This window comes from Pelecanus crispus, chromosome 17, assembly GCF_030463565.1.
Source record: "Pelecanus crispus isolate bPelCri1 chromosome 17, bPelCri1.pri, whole genome shotgun sequence".
Lineage (NCBI taxonomy): Eukaryota > Metazoa > Chordata > Aves > Pelecaniformes > Pelecanidae > Pelecanus > Pelecanus crispus.
This window is the reverse complement of record NC_134659.1, coordinates 279,949-293,790: the sequence shown is the minus strand read 5'-3', so window position 1 is coordinate 293,790 and position 13,842 is coordinate 279,949. Positions and strand designations below refer to the sequence as shown.

The following is a 13,842-nucleotide window of genomic DNA, read 5'->3' as shown; positions in this document are numbered from 1 at the left end:
GGCGGGGGGGGAAAGATAGCAAGAGAACGTGATCTATCAAGCTAGTAGAGAATACAAGTGCTGCTGCCCTGGGCAGTTTCAGTACAGCACTGGAGAAAACGAAGACTACTAGCAGCGTTGGGACGTGCTCTTTTGAAGCTGTTGAGTAGGCACAAACTTCTTGTTTCAGATCAAGCCTTGTATCTTCAGTGTAAGTTTCCTCTTCTTTGGTCTTGAGTTGTTGTTACAATGTGGTATATTCTTTTCCTGATCTGAACTTGAAGCAGCAGTTTCAGGTGGTAAATTCTGTTCTGTTCCACTTCATACTGGAAAAAGGAAAAAGACTCACTTTAAAAGAAATTATACATCAGTCCTAGGTGTTCCTACAAACAGGTGCATTTCCTCTACCTTACTACTGCAGGTTTTATCATGCTAGGAAAGACTCTTTTACAGATATATTTGGCATTCCCATTTTCAGTTTTGTTTTCCAAGAAACTCTACCTCCAAGCCAGTGATATGGTATTTTCAATTTTAAACTCTTCAGACAGTTAAGCATTTCTGGAAAGGTCCCATTTGTACAATTAAAACAGCAAGTTCATTTTGATGAATAGCAGCATCGTTTAATGCAAGTCTTAGTCCTCCTATCAATAACTTTACATGGGTGCCGTCTCATAATTGAATTAATAAGTACTTGCATAGACCTTCAAACTAGCAATGGGGGGGTGTGCGTGAATTAGAATTTCCTGATAATTTTTGTTCCGAAAGGTAAGTCAAGGACTAGCAATACCTGAAACACTTTTAGCTTTGTATAAAAATAAACAATTTTCTCAATTACATGTACAGATGCTGTATGCCTGTTCTACACAGACTATATGCACCCTGGCAGAGCATGTAGAAGAATTGCAGAGCCATTCTCTGGACTTCTTAAAACAGTGTTTGCAAAATGTTGATTACATATAGATAATATTTGTGTAGATAACATAACGGAGAAGCCTCTCTGCAACAGTAACTGGATAATAATTCTCTCCTGAAGTTTTCCAGTACCACTTTGCATTTTCACGAAAAAGCGGTTTAGACAAACTGCTACCTACAACATAAAACCGAAACCTTACAGAAAGAGAAGCTTTTTTTGAAAAGAAATAAAATCAAGTTTTGATTTCAATTTGTTGCTTATTCAGTACATATGGTAAAAAAGCAGAGGAGATTTTTGTGGACAAAAGCTGCTAAGAAGCAACACAGCTATGACTCTATGAATAAATCAGCAGTTCACTGGTTAGGCAGTAATCTAAAGGTATGAAGCATCAGAGCACAACTCTTCCACAAGTCGTTCCACAAGTCCCACACCAAATGAGCAAAAAAACAGACAAAGCCTATTTCTCCACTGTAGTGGAGAAGTGAATTTCACAATTTACATTGAGCTTTGAATTCCCTTTAGTGAACTTGAAAGAGTCGATTTAAGTGACTGAAACATGAATGCAGAGATGTTTACATTTAGAGAGAGACATGAGACATTTAACTCTCATCGCAGTGAAAATGCTGACTGCAGTCAGCTACTACAAATAAGAACTCTAAACCCCAAAAGCACACAACCGCTGTATGCAAACTCATCGCCCAGTTTTCACAGAAGTTTTTATTTCAATGGCCTCTCCTCCAGATGAAGGACCTTCCTTTAGTCACCACTCTGAAAAACTTAAAACTGAAATAAATTTTAAGACCATTACACATACACGAATGAGACTAAATAGGAAACCAGATGAGGGCGGTACAAACCAGTACCTGGTATGAAAGGTTTCCAGTGACAGATTCAATCATAAAAAAAATTATATAAATCAGAAGACACAAAGCCATGTGCAAAAATAACAGGATCACAAGACTTTTCACATTCCTCCACATTAGATTCAGGCAACTGTTACCACAATCTCTTCAGGATAGTATTACTTTTTGGACAGCATTTCAGATCTCAAATGAGCATCCCCCACAACCAAGTTCAGGAGGAATGAAGCAGGCATACACTGTATCACAGGAACTGCACAGAGATGCTTAGAGTCTTCTTATTCACGTACTTCTCTCTCATCTAATTAGACTAATATTATTAGAGCTCTACCAGAGCTGTAACGTATCATATTACATTTCTCATTTTTCTGGGCATAGAATGTTATTACATTTTCATAGAAATATCAAAACACCTCTTCTGCCCAAAGGTGACTAAAGCTAATTTTGTCAGGTAACAGAATAAGGCATTAAGTTTTTCCCTTAAAAGCCAGTTCGATTTGATAACAAGATTCGTTTACTACACTTACTAAAAAAAATGGGGTTGTCAAGCAAGCATAACTCAAGGAAAAAAAAAAACAAATTCACTGTGTCTGTCTGCCTCAAATTCTTTACTTTTTAATTCAGCTACTATAAATACTCCTCCAAATGGTAAACACTCTAAGCAGCTGCCCAGCCCCCAAGTCACACTGGGTTCTGCATTTATATATTTACAGCCGAAAGGATTAATGCAAAGACAGGGAAGAGCTGCACAAGTCCTGTTCTTGAAGTCTTTCGGGTGCAGATTTTGCTAAATGACAGTAAGTCGCATAAAGCTGTTCACAGCTAGAAACCATCTATACAGCGTAACAGCAGAACCTGCTAGACTACAAACGCTGTTTTGTTTACCGTTTTCTTCACAAAAAGAGGTAACTGCAAGACATGTAATTTACTGGATTAGAAAATGTGCTTCTGGAAATAGCCATCCTTTACGTGACTAAGATCAAATTTAATAAAGACAGGACTTTATATTTGCAGTATGTGTGCACAGCACAGCTATTAGGTAATACTTAGAGATAAACCTATCCCATTTCTTTTCAGAGGAATATTGGAAACCAGCACTGAACACTAGCTCTCGAGCACCCCAAGCAATACAGCTACGAGATCAGCTGGCAGCATTTGCCAGGTTAGTGAAGTCACTTTTACGTCAAAAAAATACATCGGGGGGGTGGAGGGGAAGTTAAAGAACTTCCAAGGACGTCTGTAAAGACATAAATACCTACAGAATCATTCAAAAAAATAATCGCAAAACCAAAACTCCGTTTTCTTTTAGTGGGCCTGGAGTTCGGGGAAGAGCCCCGCGCCCGTTTCTAGTCCAGACAACAGGAAACGGGGCCCGGACCGGGAGAGGCTGGTCGCGGCCCTTCAGGAGCGGCCTGCGGCACAGCCAGCCTCGAGCGCCCGGCCAGGCCCTCCCGCCGGCCCCGCTCCCTGCGCTGCAGCAAGATGGTGGCCGCGGAGCGGGGCCGCGGGCCGCGCCGAGGGGCGGTGCCAGAAGCCCCAGCCAGCAGCGCGCCGAGCGGGGGCCGCCGTGTGCGGGAGGCGGCGGCTCGCCGGCCGCAGCCCACGCTATGACAGCGCAAAGGCCGGGAAGGGGCCGCGCCGGGCGCCGCCGCTTCCCGGCCCGGGGGAAGGGCAGGCCCGGCGGAGGGAGTGGCCGCCCCGCCGCCCTCCCCGCACACAAAGGGGGGCGATGGCGGCCGCTCCCCCACACACAAAGGGACGGGGGCCTAGCCTCCGCGCCGGGCGGGGCCGCGCGCAGCACGCCGGGAGCCGCGGTCCGCCGCCGCCCCTCCGCGGCCGCCCGTCCCCAGGAGCCCCAGCGCCGAGGCCCCGCCCGCGGCCTGCCGGGACCCGTAGTCCCCTCGGCACCGCCCCCGGCCAGCCCGCCGCCCGCCGGCCTGCAGGCCCCAACAGGCCCCGCAGCCCGCCGGGCCGCGCAGCGCGCCGGGAAAACGAGTTCCAGCGCCGCTGCGGCCCCGCCTACGCGGCCGGGGGGCGAACTCCAGCCCCCAGGAGCCCCGGCGACAGGGCGGCTGCCCGCAGGACGCCGGGAAGCGTAGTGCGCACGCCGCCACGGCCCAGCAGCCCGCGGCCACCGGTACTCCATCCCCAGGAGCGGCGGCCTACGAGGCAGGCGCCCGCCCCCCCCCTCCCCCCCGGTCACCGCACTCCGCGCAGCCGGCGGGGTGTTCCAGGCACCTCGACCCCGCCGAGCCCGCTGCGACAACAGATAAACGGGAGGCGGATTCAGAGGCGCCCCCCTGCCCCCTTCGCCGACTCTCGGGGGCCCCAGCAGCCCCTCAGCTGCGCGGGCGCCGTCTGGGCAGCGACGGGAGCCCTGGAAGCCTGCCGCGAGTCGTACTCACCCCAACAGCTCAGCGCCCCCGCTCCAGCGCCGCCATGAGCAGCACGGCACAGCACGTAGGAATAAATCCCGGCCTCTCGCGAGAGCGCCGGGGCGGAGCCGCGCCTGCGCCGAGAGGAGCCCCGCACCTGCCTGCTGCGCATGCGCGCCCGGCAACGGGCCGCTGCGCCCCCCCGCGGCGGAGCGGAGCCGGGGCTGCCCCGCCAGGGCCGGGCAAGAGGCGGCAACGGCGCGGCCCGCGGACGGAGCGGGGCGCGGGGTCGCGGCCGCGGTGCCGGTGCCAGGCCCGGGCGGGCTCGGCGCCCTCGGAGGCCGGCTCCCTGTGGCCGACCGCTCGACGCAGGGAACGCAGAGCCTGCGGGAAGGGAGACGAGCACTGCTCGCGGTCAGGCCCACCCCGAGGCGAGGTAGCGGTGGGAGGCGCCTTGCGCCTGCGTTCCACGGACGGGCAGAGTAGAACTGCCAGTGCTGGGGCTTGGGCCCAGCTCTCACGGCGCGCCGAGCAAGTTCTTCTAAAAATGCCCAACAGCCCGTAAGAATGGTAGACAATCGGACACTTACAGGTTCCGTATCTGCAGATCCAGAACAGGACAGTAGCACATGGAACATATTTAAACTGCCCCTGCTAACTATGGCCCACTACTAATTAATAGTACATTAATCAGTCACAACAACTGCTGTTTAGCTTCCATTTTTTCAGGCTGCGCAGCAACTAGCCAACTAGAGGAATGTTCACCTACACTAGGATAATGAAGGTAAAAAGGCATCGTCACAGGCATTTCAGATGATGTTCATTTAAAAGAGAGAAATGCAACATTTTTGGTCATTGTGTTTCATTCAGGCAACGTAAAAATCAGAGGGGGTGCAAAAGGCTTGGGTACATGCAGAACAGATGGAATTATCCCCAGGATTCACAAAACAGAATACACTTGACAAAATACTGCCCACTGTCATTTTTAATTCTGTCTTAAACAATTTCTAATAGAAAAGGATTGTATACAAGAATACTCCTGTACAGAAATCCCCTGTATCTACCAAACAATCTTGCTGGATATTCCAAATGGCTGCAAGAAAATGTCTCTTAACAAGCACAGGAACGTAAATCACCTTCTGCATCTACCAAAATTCTCACTTGGGAAAGGGTGGCATAACAATTTAAACTAATATTGGAAATGAGGTGTTTATTGTTCTTAGAGTATTATTCTTTGATCACAGGTAAGAAAGACAGAAATCTTTATACAAAAATGTCATTAAAATATCACAATATTGATAAATTCCTACCACACTGCAACTCTAATTTCACTCACTATATGATTCTGCAATAACTACGTAACATCTGTCACTAGACTTACCTGTGATGTAACATTAAAAACATGTCTACATGGTTGGTTTTGGTTTAGTTTTGAGGCAGACCTCAGCTCACTCTTCCTGAAGTCCAAAGTGGTGGGAGGCCAAAGAGCTTTGATCTGAAAGTGCTGTGTTCTGTGCGGGGTTTGAGTGCACCGCCTTCAGATCAGAGCTAGCCAGTATCCACATACCTTGGAGCATTGGTAAAGCCGGAACAGGTCTACCCGTAAAAAAAAAATCAGTCAGATACACAATGTCCTTCAAAAACGCACAGGTGTCAGAAAGGGTCATCCACGCTGATTTTCACCCCTAAATCAAGGTAAGGTATGCTCCTCACATGAGTTACTACTTAAAGTGCTCTATTGGCTATGTGCTGTTCTCTTGATCTGCTTCTAAGCAGTCGTCCAAGTAACAGCATTAACCCAGCCAAATACTGAGTGTTAGCTCCTCAAAGCAAAGCAAAAGGTCTGCGTGCCTGCTCTGTGCAGGCAGAGCAAAATGTGTACCTACCATTTACAATGTAGTTTTTGAATAATCTCTTATTCCTTCTATGAAATAAAATAATCACAACCTGTCTAATGTTCTCTAGCTACTGACAAGGTGGATTTAAGTGCCATCTGCACAGTTGGAATTATTAACTAAAGCTCATAAAAGTAACCAACTGGAGAGGAAATAAACTATCACAAGGGAGTACACATCATAAATACTTCACTGTTAAGCATCTGTATGCTGCAATTACTAAGACGGAGCAGCAATGCAAGCCTTTGCCATCAAGAGTATGTAATTTCAGAAAAAATGCAGAGAAAACAGCCCACACATTTTGAAAGATAAAACAAACATACAAGGAAACACCTGAAAGAACAAATCAAAACCCATCCTTGTAGGGTAGTTTCATAATAGTCTCTGAAGTCAAGATTTGGAGATAAGGTTATTTTGTGACCTAAGCTTCACAGTCAGGCAGATCTTCTCTCCCCACCTCAAAAGACTCTTTGCTGATTGACAATAGTTCACGCAGCTCTTTGTTTTCAAGCTGCAAAATCAATATTTTTGCTGAAATAGAAATGAGCTAATTCACAATTAAAGGATGATCATTTTTAAATAGCCCCACTCCTTCACAGCTAAATAAAACACTGATTTTGTAACATAAGCATTAATATAGTGCTCGCAAGAGAACCACATCATTTAAAGCTTATCTTTTGCTTCTGGCTTTATATATATATAATACAAACATCAAGAACTTGAAAATAAACAGACCATGTTCTGCATTTCCTGACCCCACCCCCAAATTTTTTACTGTAATAAATCCTTGACACATACAAATGTTAGAAAGTCCAGAGTAAGTCTAGAGACTCCCAAAACTTGATCTATCCTTAGCAGTTGTATCTGTTCTTACCTCCAACTGAGCTAGTTTCTCCTGAACTTTAAAGAACTGATCATCATCGACTTGAATAGCTTTTCTCATCACCTCTCCCATCTCACATATTCTGTCTATTTGACTTTCAATTTCCTGAAAGACATAAAAGTAGTATATTCAATATGTTCAGGCAAAAGCAGCAGTAGTTAGTTTATCCCTTCTAAATCAATTACTTTCATTTTCTTGATTTCAGATTATTTTCCTGTTTTTAACGTTAACCCTTTCTTCCCAAGCACTTGCAATCCTTTCTAACTTGTCTAATATTTAAAGATGAAAACATGTACCTTACTGTCCATTATCATGAGTCATCAATGAAAACAGCGAATAGAATTACATCCGTCAGCAAGATAAGGCACCCTTACTTACGAAGATGGAAATAATTTCAAGCGTGACAAGGACTGAGACAACAGATTCAGGTTCATGTGAATATGATGAGTATGCAGCAAATTTTGTATTGCTTTATTAGAAAAGCCTGACTCTGAATTTATAAGAACACCAAATATAAAAGCAAATGAGATTTTAAGACCAAGGAACAATGTGAAGTAAACAGCCTCATCTCAGAAGGAAGCCAAGCAAGGAAACCAAAATAAACAAGACCAGAGCCTCCTGAGGCAGTTTTTACAGAATCTGGCTAGATAGAGCTCTCATCCTTGGAAAGATGCATTTTGTTGAAGCTCAGAAATGCACATACAATGAACACTGAAAAATTCCAACAGGTAGTGTAGCAACAGTTCCTGTTTGAAAAGCATTCCATTTTAAAATAAAGTATTTAGGGAGGAACTCAAATGTGCAAACACAAAAATGTCAGTAATTGGCAAGAAGTAGCAAGACAAGAATTTGGAAGCTTTTAAGGCATTTTAGCATAACATAAAAATACAAGTACTTTGGGGAATATCAGATAATGTTATAGGGTGGAGTTTCTTTTCTCTAAGTGTCAGTAGTTATTCCACTGCCTCTGGAAGATAAATGTATCACCAGAGCAGAGAATTCAGTTTTGAATTCCATTACTTGGAAAATATGTAAACACATTAGAGCATCTAGAAGAGAGCTGGAGAAACAAGAAAGACTCAGATAATCTGGGAAGAAAGAATGATGTTTTTTTTCTAAACAGAAAGATGGTTATGATAAGAATATAGCTCTTTATAAAAGATATTTAAAGGTTGTTACTATTCTCCAAGTGGTGGTCAGGAAAAAACTCATGGACTTAATCTGAAGTACAGAAGATTTTGCCTAGATATTGAGATAGTCTCGGTACATTCCATCAAAGGTTCCTCCAAAGTCTCTTCAGCTTTGCATTTCCATGCCATTAAAATAGAGCAAAAGCAGTGCCAGAGAATAACATAAGAAGTTTTGTTCAAATGGTAAGTCTTGAAAAGCAGAGCAACTCCAGTGCAAGACATTGCTATACTACTTAACTTCAGAGGACCTAAACAACACAAAACAGAGAACTAATGAGTTGCCACATATCAGCACAAAGAGATATATATATGCAATAAGTTAGGCTGGCTCCAGTTCTGATTAAAAAACCACAAGATATGTCACTAGGTTGAACCAGCTTGCGGTTCTCTAATCACATAAAAATGCATTTTAACAAATGCCTGACTTAATTCATAAGCCTTAAATAGAGATTTAATGTTATTATATTGTTAATAGAGACCTAAACATAAAACAGGCAGCAGTTATCAACAGCCACATCTTAGAGTTCTGAAGTCACCGCACCCAACATGGACAAAGGGACACTTTCAGGCCATTGCACAGAGTATCCAGATTTAAAAGCATTTGGGAGCGATGACTTTTTAAGAATTAAACGTACTACAGCTCACAGTTCTTCTCCATTTTTTACAGTTACTGAACAGCAACATTAACAACTCTGATGTCTTTGATTTTGCATTGCAGAGAATCACATGCATTAAGCTTAACCCAGGGAATTTACCACCTAGTGCATAAAGAACAAGCCTTCACCTGGGCTGTGAAAGGGTTATGCTTTTCAGTGTCCTCTGTGATAGCTGTTACAACCTGTGTGCTGTGAAAGGAATAGAGAAAAAAAATACCAGCAAAGGGAGACAAGAGTTTCAGAAAATGTATTTTGACGCAGAGACGTTCCATGAATGGAAACGGAAGTGGTATGAAAGCAAGCAAGAGACAGGGAAGAGGGGTCTTGAGCCCTCTTCTGTCCCCATCCCACCTTACCAAAGAATTAGCCTGATGAACATTCAAGACTGGTTCTGCATCTTCACCTTTTCTCCCTTGCAAAAGCTGTAACATCTGTTTTCTGTATTTGCTCATGATGAGCTCTAACGCATCCTGGTGCTCCTCCAGCGAGATCCACAGCTCTGCAAAATACAGTATGTCATAGCCACAAACGACAAGCCGTTTCTCACAGCACTGACAGCAGATGCCCGGGGGCACTCCGTGCCGGCTGCTCGCTTCACTCGGCTCCCCAGCACCCCAGCACCCCCTCGCCAGCGCGGCCCTGGGGCGCGGGCCCGGCCGCCCGGACCCCTCGGGCAGCCAAGAGGCCCCTGACGCCGGCAGTCACTTCCCACCGAGGCACCCAGCGACGCTGACAGAAAGCAAAACAGCTGCGCCCCGGCCCCCCCGCCGAGCCCCCGGCCGCCTGGGGCACCAAGCGCGCAGCCCCCCCGCACACGGCCCCGAGGCGCCCCCCGCCCCCAGCTCCCCCACACCCCCGGGAGCCATCAGCACCCCCGCCGACCCCGAGCCCGGCTCCCCACAGCGCGCCCCCGCAGCGCCCCGGGGCCCCCAGCAGCCGCCCGCCGCGGCCCCGCCGGCGGCTCACCCCTGTTCTCCTGCTGCAGGTCGCGGATCTGCGTGTTCTCCTGCGGCAGCAGCGCGGGCGGCCGCAGCCGAGAGGGGTCGGCCCGCCCCGCCGCGGCGCCCTGGCCCTGCCGAGACACGGCTGTCGGTCTGTCGGTCTGTCGGTCCGCCCCGCCGCCCGCCCGCCCGCCGCCCCTCACCTTCTCGGCCCCCGCCGCGCCCGCCTCTCTCATGGCGGCCACGCGCTGGTGCAGGACGGCGGACTGGTCGATGAGCGACTCGGCCGCGGTGTCGTGCTCCTTCAGCCGCTCCAGCAGCGTCCTGGCGTCCGTCAGGATCTTCTCGATGGTGCAGCTCATGGCGGGCGCCGCGCGAGCCGCGCTCCTCACCCCGGCCGCGGCCCCATGCCCGGCGGCGCGCGCCCCTCCTCGCCGCCGCCGGGCGCGGGCACGCGCGCGCCCGCGGGCCAGGGCCGCCGCTCGCGCACGCCGCCGCTTCCGGCCGTGCTGCACGTGCGCGAGCGCGGGCCGGAGCTCGAGCGCCGCCCCAATGGCGCGCGGCGGCCGAGGGGCGCCAGAGCGAGCGGCCGCGGCGGAGGGAGCGGCCCCGCCGCCAGAGGGCGCCCCCGGCTGCCCCGGTCGCCAGCCGAGCCCGCACGGGGCCCGCACGGGGCCCGCACAGCACGCACGGGGCCCGCAGAGCCCGCACGGAGCCCGCACAGCACGCACGGGGCCCGCAGAGCCCGCACGGAGCCCGCACAGCACGCACGGGGCCCGCACAGCACGCACGGGGCCCGCAGAGCCCGCGTGCCTTGTTGCTGCTGTGGGGCGACTTTTGGCACGGGGGGCCACCGACCGCCGCAGGGCAGCAGCCCTGCAAAGCGACCGACAGGCCGATGTCTCCACCCGCTAACGTGCTCGGAGCGCAGCCCGGCGCTGCATTTTCCCCGTGCCAGAGCCCTTGCACGCGTGCCGTGCTCAGACACGCGTGTTCTCGGACACGATGGCTCAGAAGTGTTTCACGACACGGCTCTTTCAGAGGAAACCCAGTGGAAAGCCTCTGGTTCAAATGAATGCTGCTCTGGGTAGCGCAGTCTATTTACAGAAGGGCATATACCCTTGACCCAGGGGGGCTCTGGTTATCTTTTTAAATACTCCCTTAAACAGTATGTGATAAATTCTGGGATGAGATCTGTTGAGCTGTCATCTTATCTAATATTCTTGTTTGTCCCTTTTAACAGTAAACATCCTCTACTCAAGTTAAAATAACAAGCTTCGCAATGCTGACTTGCTGCTTTGATATTTATTTGCTAACTAAAGCTACTGTTAGTGATCTGTGATGTCCTTGATGCTTTGCTTAACTTTGTGCCACAAAGCTTTTTTATTTATTACCAACTTTATTAATAATGTTTTCAACAATTATGTTTTAAAAGGACTCCCTTTGACTTGAGTCATCTTTCACATTTAAATCTCCAGACAGGCACACCAGAAAAACCTAGGATGCTTTATCAGATAAGTTTCTTTATGATCCCAGAGATAATCAAGCCTAGTGCGGAAGTGCTGAATAAGATAATTTTATATAAGCAACAATTTCAAAACATTCATACAATCCAGAAGAAAATAAGCAGCTGCATTTCAAGGATTTCATCAGAATCTGATTAATTAGTAAAGTATGAAATATATTTTGCCAAGTTGGGAAATGTAATGCTGCTTTATAGTAACTTGTGTGGAACTAAAGGCCTTAGACCATGCTTTAGAGCATGTTTTAACTTCTATTCCTTCCTTGCCTTCTTATCAGAGAATACCAGAAAGTTAAGACAACTTGTTATCAGAATTCCTTTTTCATAATAGAATGGGTGATTCGTGAACATTTGGAAAACCAAATAATATTACTGTTTACCATTCTGGTTACGGAACAAGTTGGCAAAAGATTGCCCTGTCCTAAGATAGACATGACATCCCTAAGTTGTAGCCAATGCTCGTTTCCTCTGCCCCACCATCTGGCCCTACTATTATATTCCCAAATGACCCCACCTGTGCAGTTCAGCACCTACTGCGGCTTCAGTCTGCCTATACTCCCAACCCCGTGGCTGCCTTTAAAGCCTCTGCCAGTACACCAATTTTTGCAGAGCCTTTCAGCAGCCACACAGGAGTAGGCCTGATATAGCTAGCTATGTGGAATGATGTATGTGTACCAGTTCAGTATCTTCCTGGTTTTCACCTTATTCAACATAAGGAAGTTCTGTGAAATCAAACATGCAAGCTCTAAGGTTCCACTTAATTCAGCTGTACAGCGGGGAGGCACTCAATGAGCCATTTAGAAATGCAGCATTGGAAATCCCAATTCACGTCTACTAGGAAGTCAGCTAAAGGAACAACCTGTTGGTGCAGCATGAAGGATCATTACACCTCAGCAGAAGCTGCACCTGGATTGTACGTCTGAATCTCTGGCCTGTTCTGTTCCTTGCGTTTATACTTAGCATTTAATACTCACTTTTCCCTGGCTTCAGAGATGACATCCTGGCCTTTCATGCCAAGTAGAGACAAGCAAGGGAGACAAGGGCCAGCACTGCTGTATCCGACTTTCATTTCTGGATCGGTGCAGTCCCTCTGTGAAATTCTGGCTGCTTGAAATAAAATTGCAGGATGAGAAGAAGACGGGAGTCCACAATACTACCACCACACAGCACTTAGTCTCATGTTCTCACTCAGGGATCTGGCTCACCCCCTCTCCAGCACATCTTTTGACACAGAATCATTTGTTCAACTTCCAAAGGACAGTAGAATAAGCTAGTGTGGCGCCAGGACACCGATCGGATCCCAGTAGGAAAAAGCTCCTTGATTTAAATGCTGGGAATGCTTGTCACCAAAACTTCTAGTATGTAGCAACAGAGCTTAAACAAATCAACGGATGAGCATTTTCTGAGTAGTGGTGTCTTATAATTCCTTTGGCTTATCACATCAGTTCTGTATAAACTGAAGAGAATGTATAAATTTGGCCTCTCAAACTTTTTAGTGTTTAACTTCAATTCGATTAAACACTTATGTATGTGTACAAAGTGAAAAATGAGGTTACAAGAGGTTAATGCTTTAATGCTTTTAATAACTCTTAACCACATGGCTGTATTTTGTCAAACAGAACGTGGATTTGTTCTAGGAGGAAAAGTATACGCTAGATAGAAGCATATTGAGGCTCTCCACAACAGCAAAGCTTCTGCAGAACCAAAACCATTTCTAGGCCATCTCTGAAAAATCATAAATAGTATTTCTGTGATCTGGAATAAATACATAGCCTTTCTGCGTACAGCTGAGGAGGTTCTTGCTCACACTAGGAAAATCAAAAAGGAAAGAAATCTAGGCAGACCAAAAGCACAGAAAAAGTAATTAAAGAGACTGATAACAGACACAGCACAGAATCCTGAGCACGACATAGTATCTGTAAACCTGGGACGAGTTCAGGCATCAGTACTGGGGATGTTAAAACAATGTGCACCAGGTAATGCCCGTAACTTATCCAGAAACTGGCAGTGGAGTAGATGATGGATAATAATGCACAGAGGAATTGACTGGTAGAAAATGGCAACATCTGTGACAGATTAAGTGGCATCTAAATGCTGGAAGCAGATAAAAGAAGAAAGGGAAATTTCTGGGACAATTCTTGGGTTTTGGGCAAAATCATGTTAACCGTAAGTGTGGTTAGCACTGTTGGAACAATTTGGGCTGAGTCTCTGAAAGCACAAATCTCACATAGCAATGCGGCAGACACTAGCTTTTCAAGAGCGAAACATGGTATCCCTCATTTCCACTACAAGTCCTTCCTTGGGTGTCTAACAGCCAAATATTTCGGCAGCTACAGCTTGCTTAAAAAGCAAAACAGACTTGTCCCTCACACCACACACCCAGCACTTTTTGACTGCTTGCTTTTAAAATTAAATGATGGTGTTAACACAATCATCAGCTACTGTCACAATTTCACTGGTATTGCCCTCAACAGAATCTGCAGCACAGAGACTCACAGACCAGGAGGCCAAGTGAATCCTCTGCTTGCACTTTCTCGCCTATACTTCAAGGTGGATTACTGTTGCTTAAAACAGAGTTGTTCTCTGACAAAAGTTATGACCAAGAAACTCAGTCTTATTGTTCATCTT

The 13,842-nt window shown here is 47.3% G+C and overlaps 1 protein-coding gene across 5 annotated transcripts; it reads right to left on the bottom strand.

The window, feature by feature from the left end:
* Positions 1-5,066: 5,066 nt before the first annotated feature.
* Positions 5,067-10,054, bottom strand: SIKE1 (suppressor of IKBKE 1). 5 transcript variants are annotated; one of them, XM_075722372.1, is made up of 5 exons: positions 9,896-10,054; positions 9,718-9,823; positions 9,108-9,250; positions 6,897-7,010; positions 5,684-6,533 (listed from the first exon to the last, which is right to left on the bottom strand). In XM_075722372.1, exons 1-5 carry the CDS (start codon positions 10,052-10,054, stop codon positions 6,444-6,446), a joined length of 612 nt encoding a protein of 203 aa, XP_075578487.1. In that variant the 3' UTR covers positions 5,684-6,443. The 5 variants fall into 5 exon arrangements, with proteins under 5 accessions (XP_075578484.1, XP_075578487.1, XP_075578486.1 ...); XM_075722371.1 differs by having other exon boundaries at positions 9,718-9,853; positions 9,914-10,054; XM_075722369.1 differs by having other exon boundaries at positions 5,067-5,723; positions 9,718-10,054.
* Positions 10,055-13,842: the final 3,788 nt, after the last annotated feature.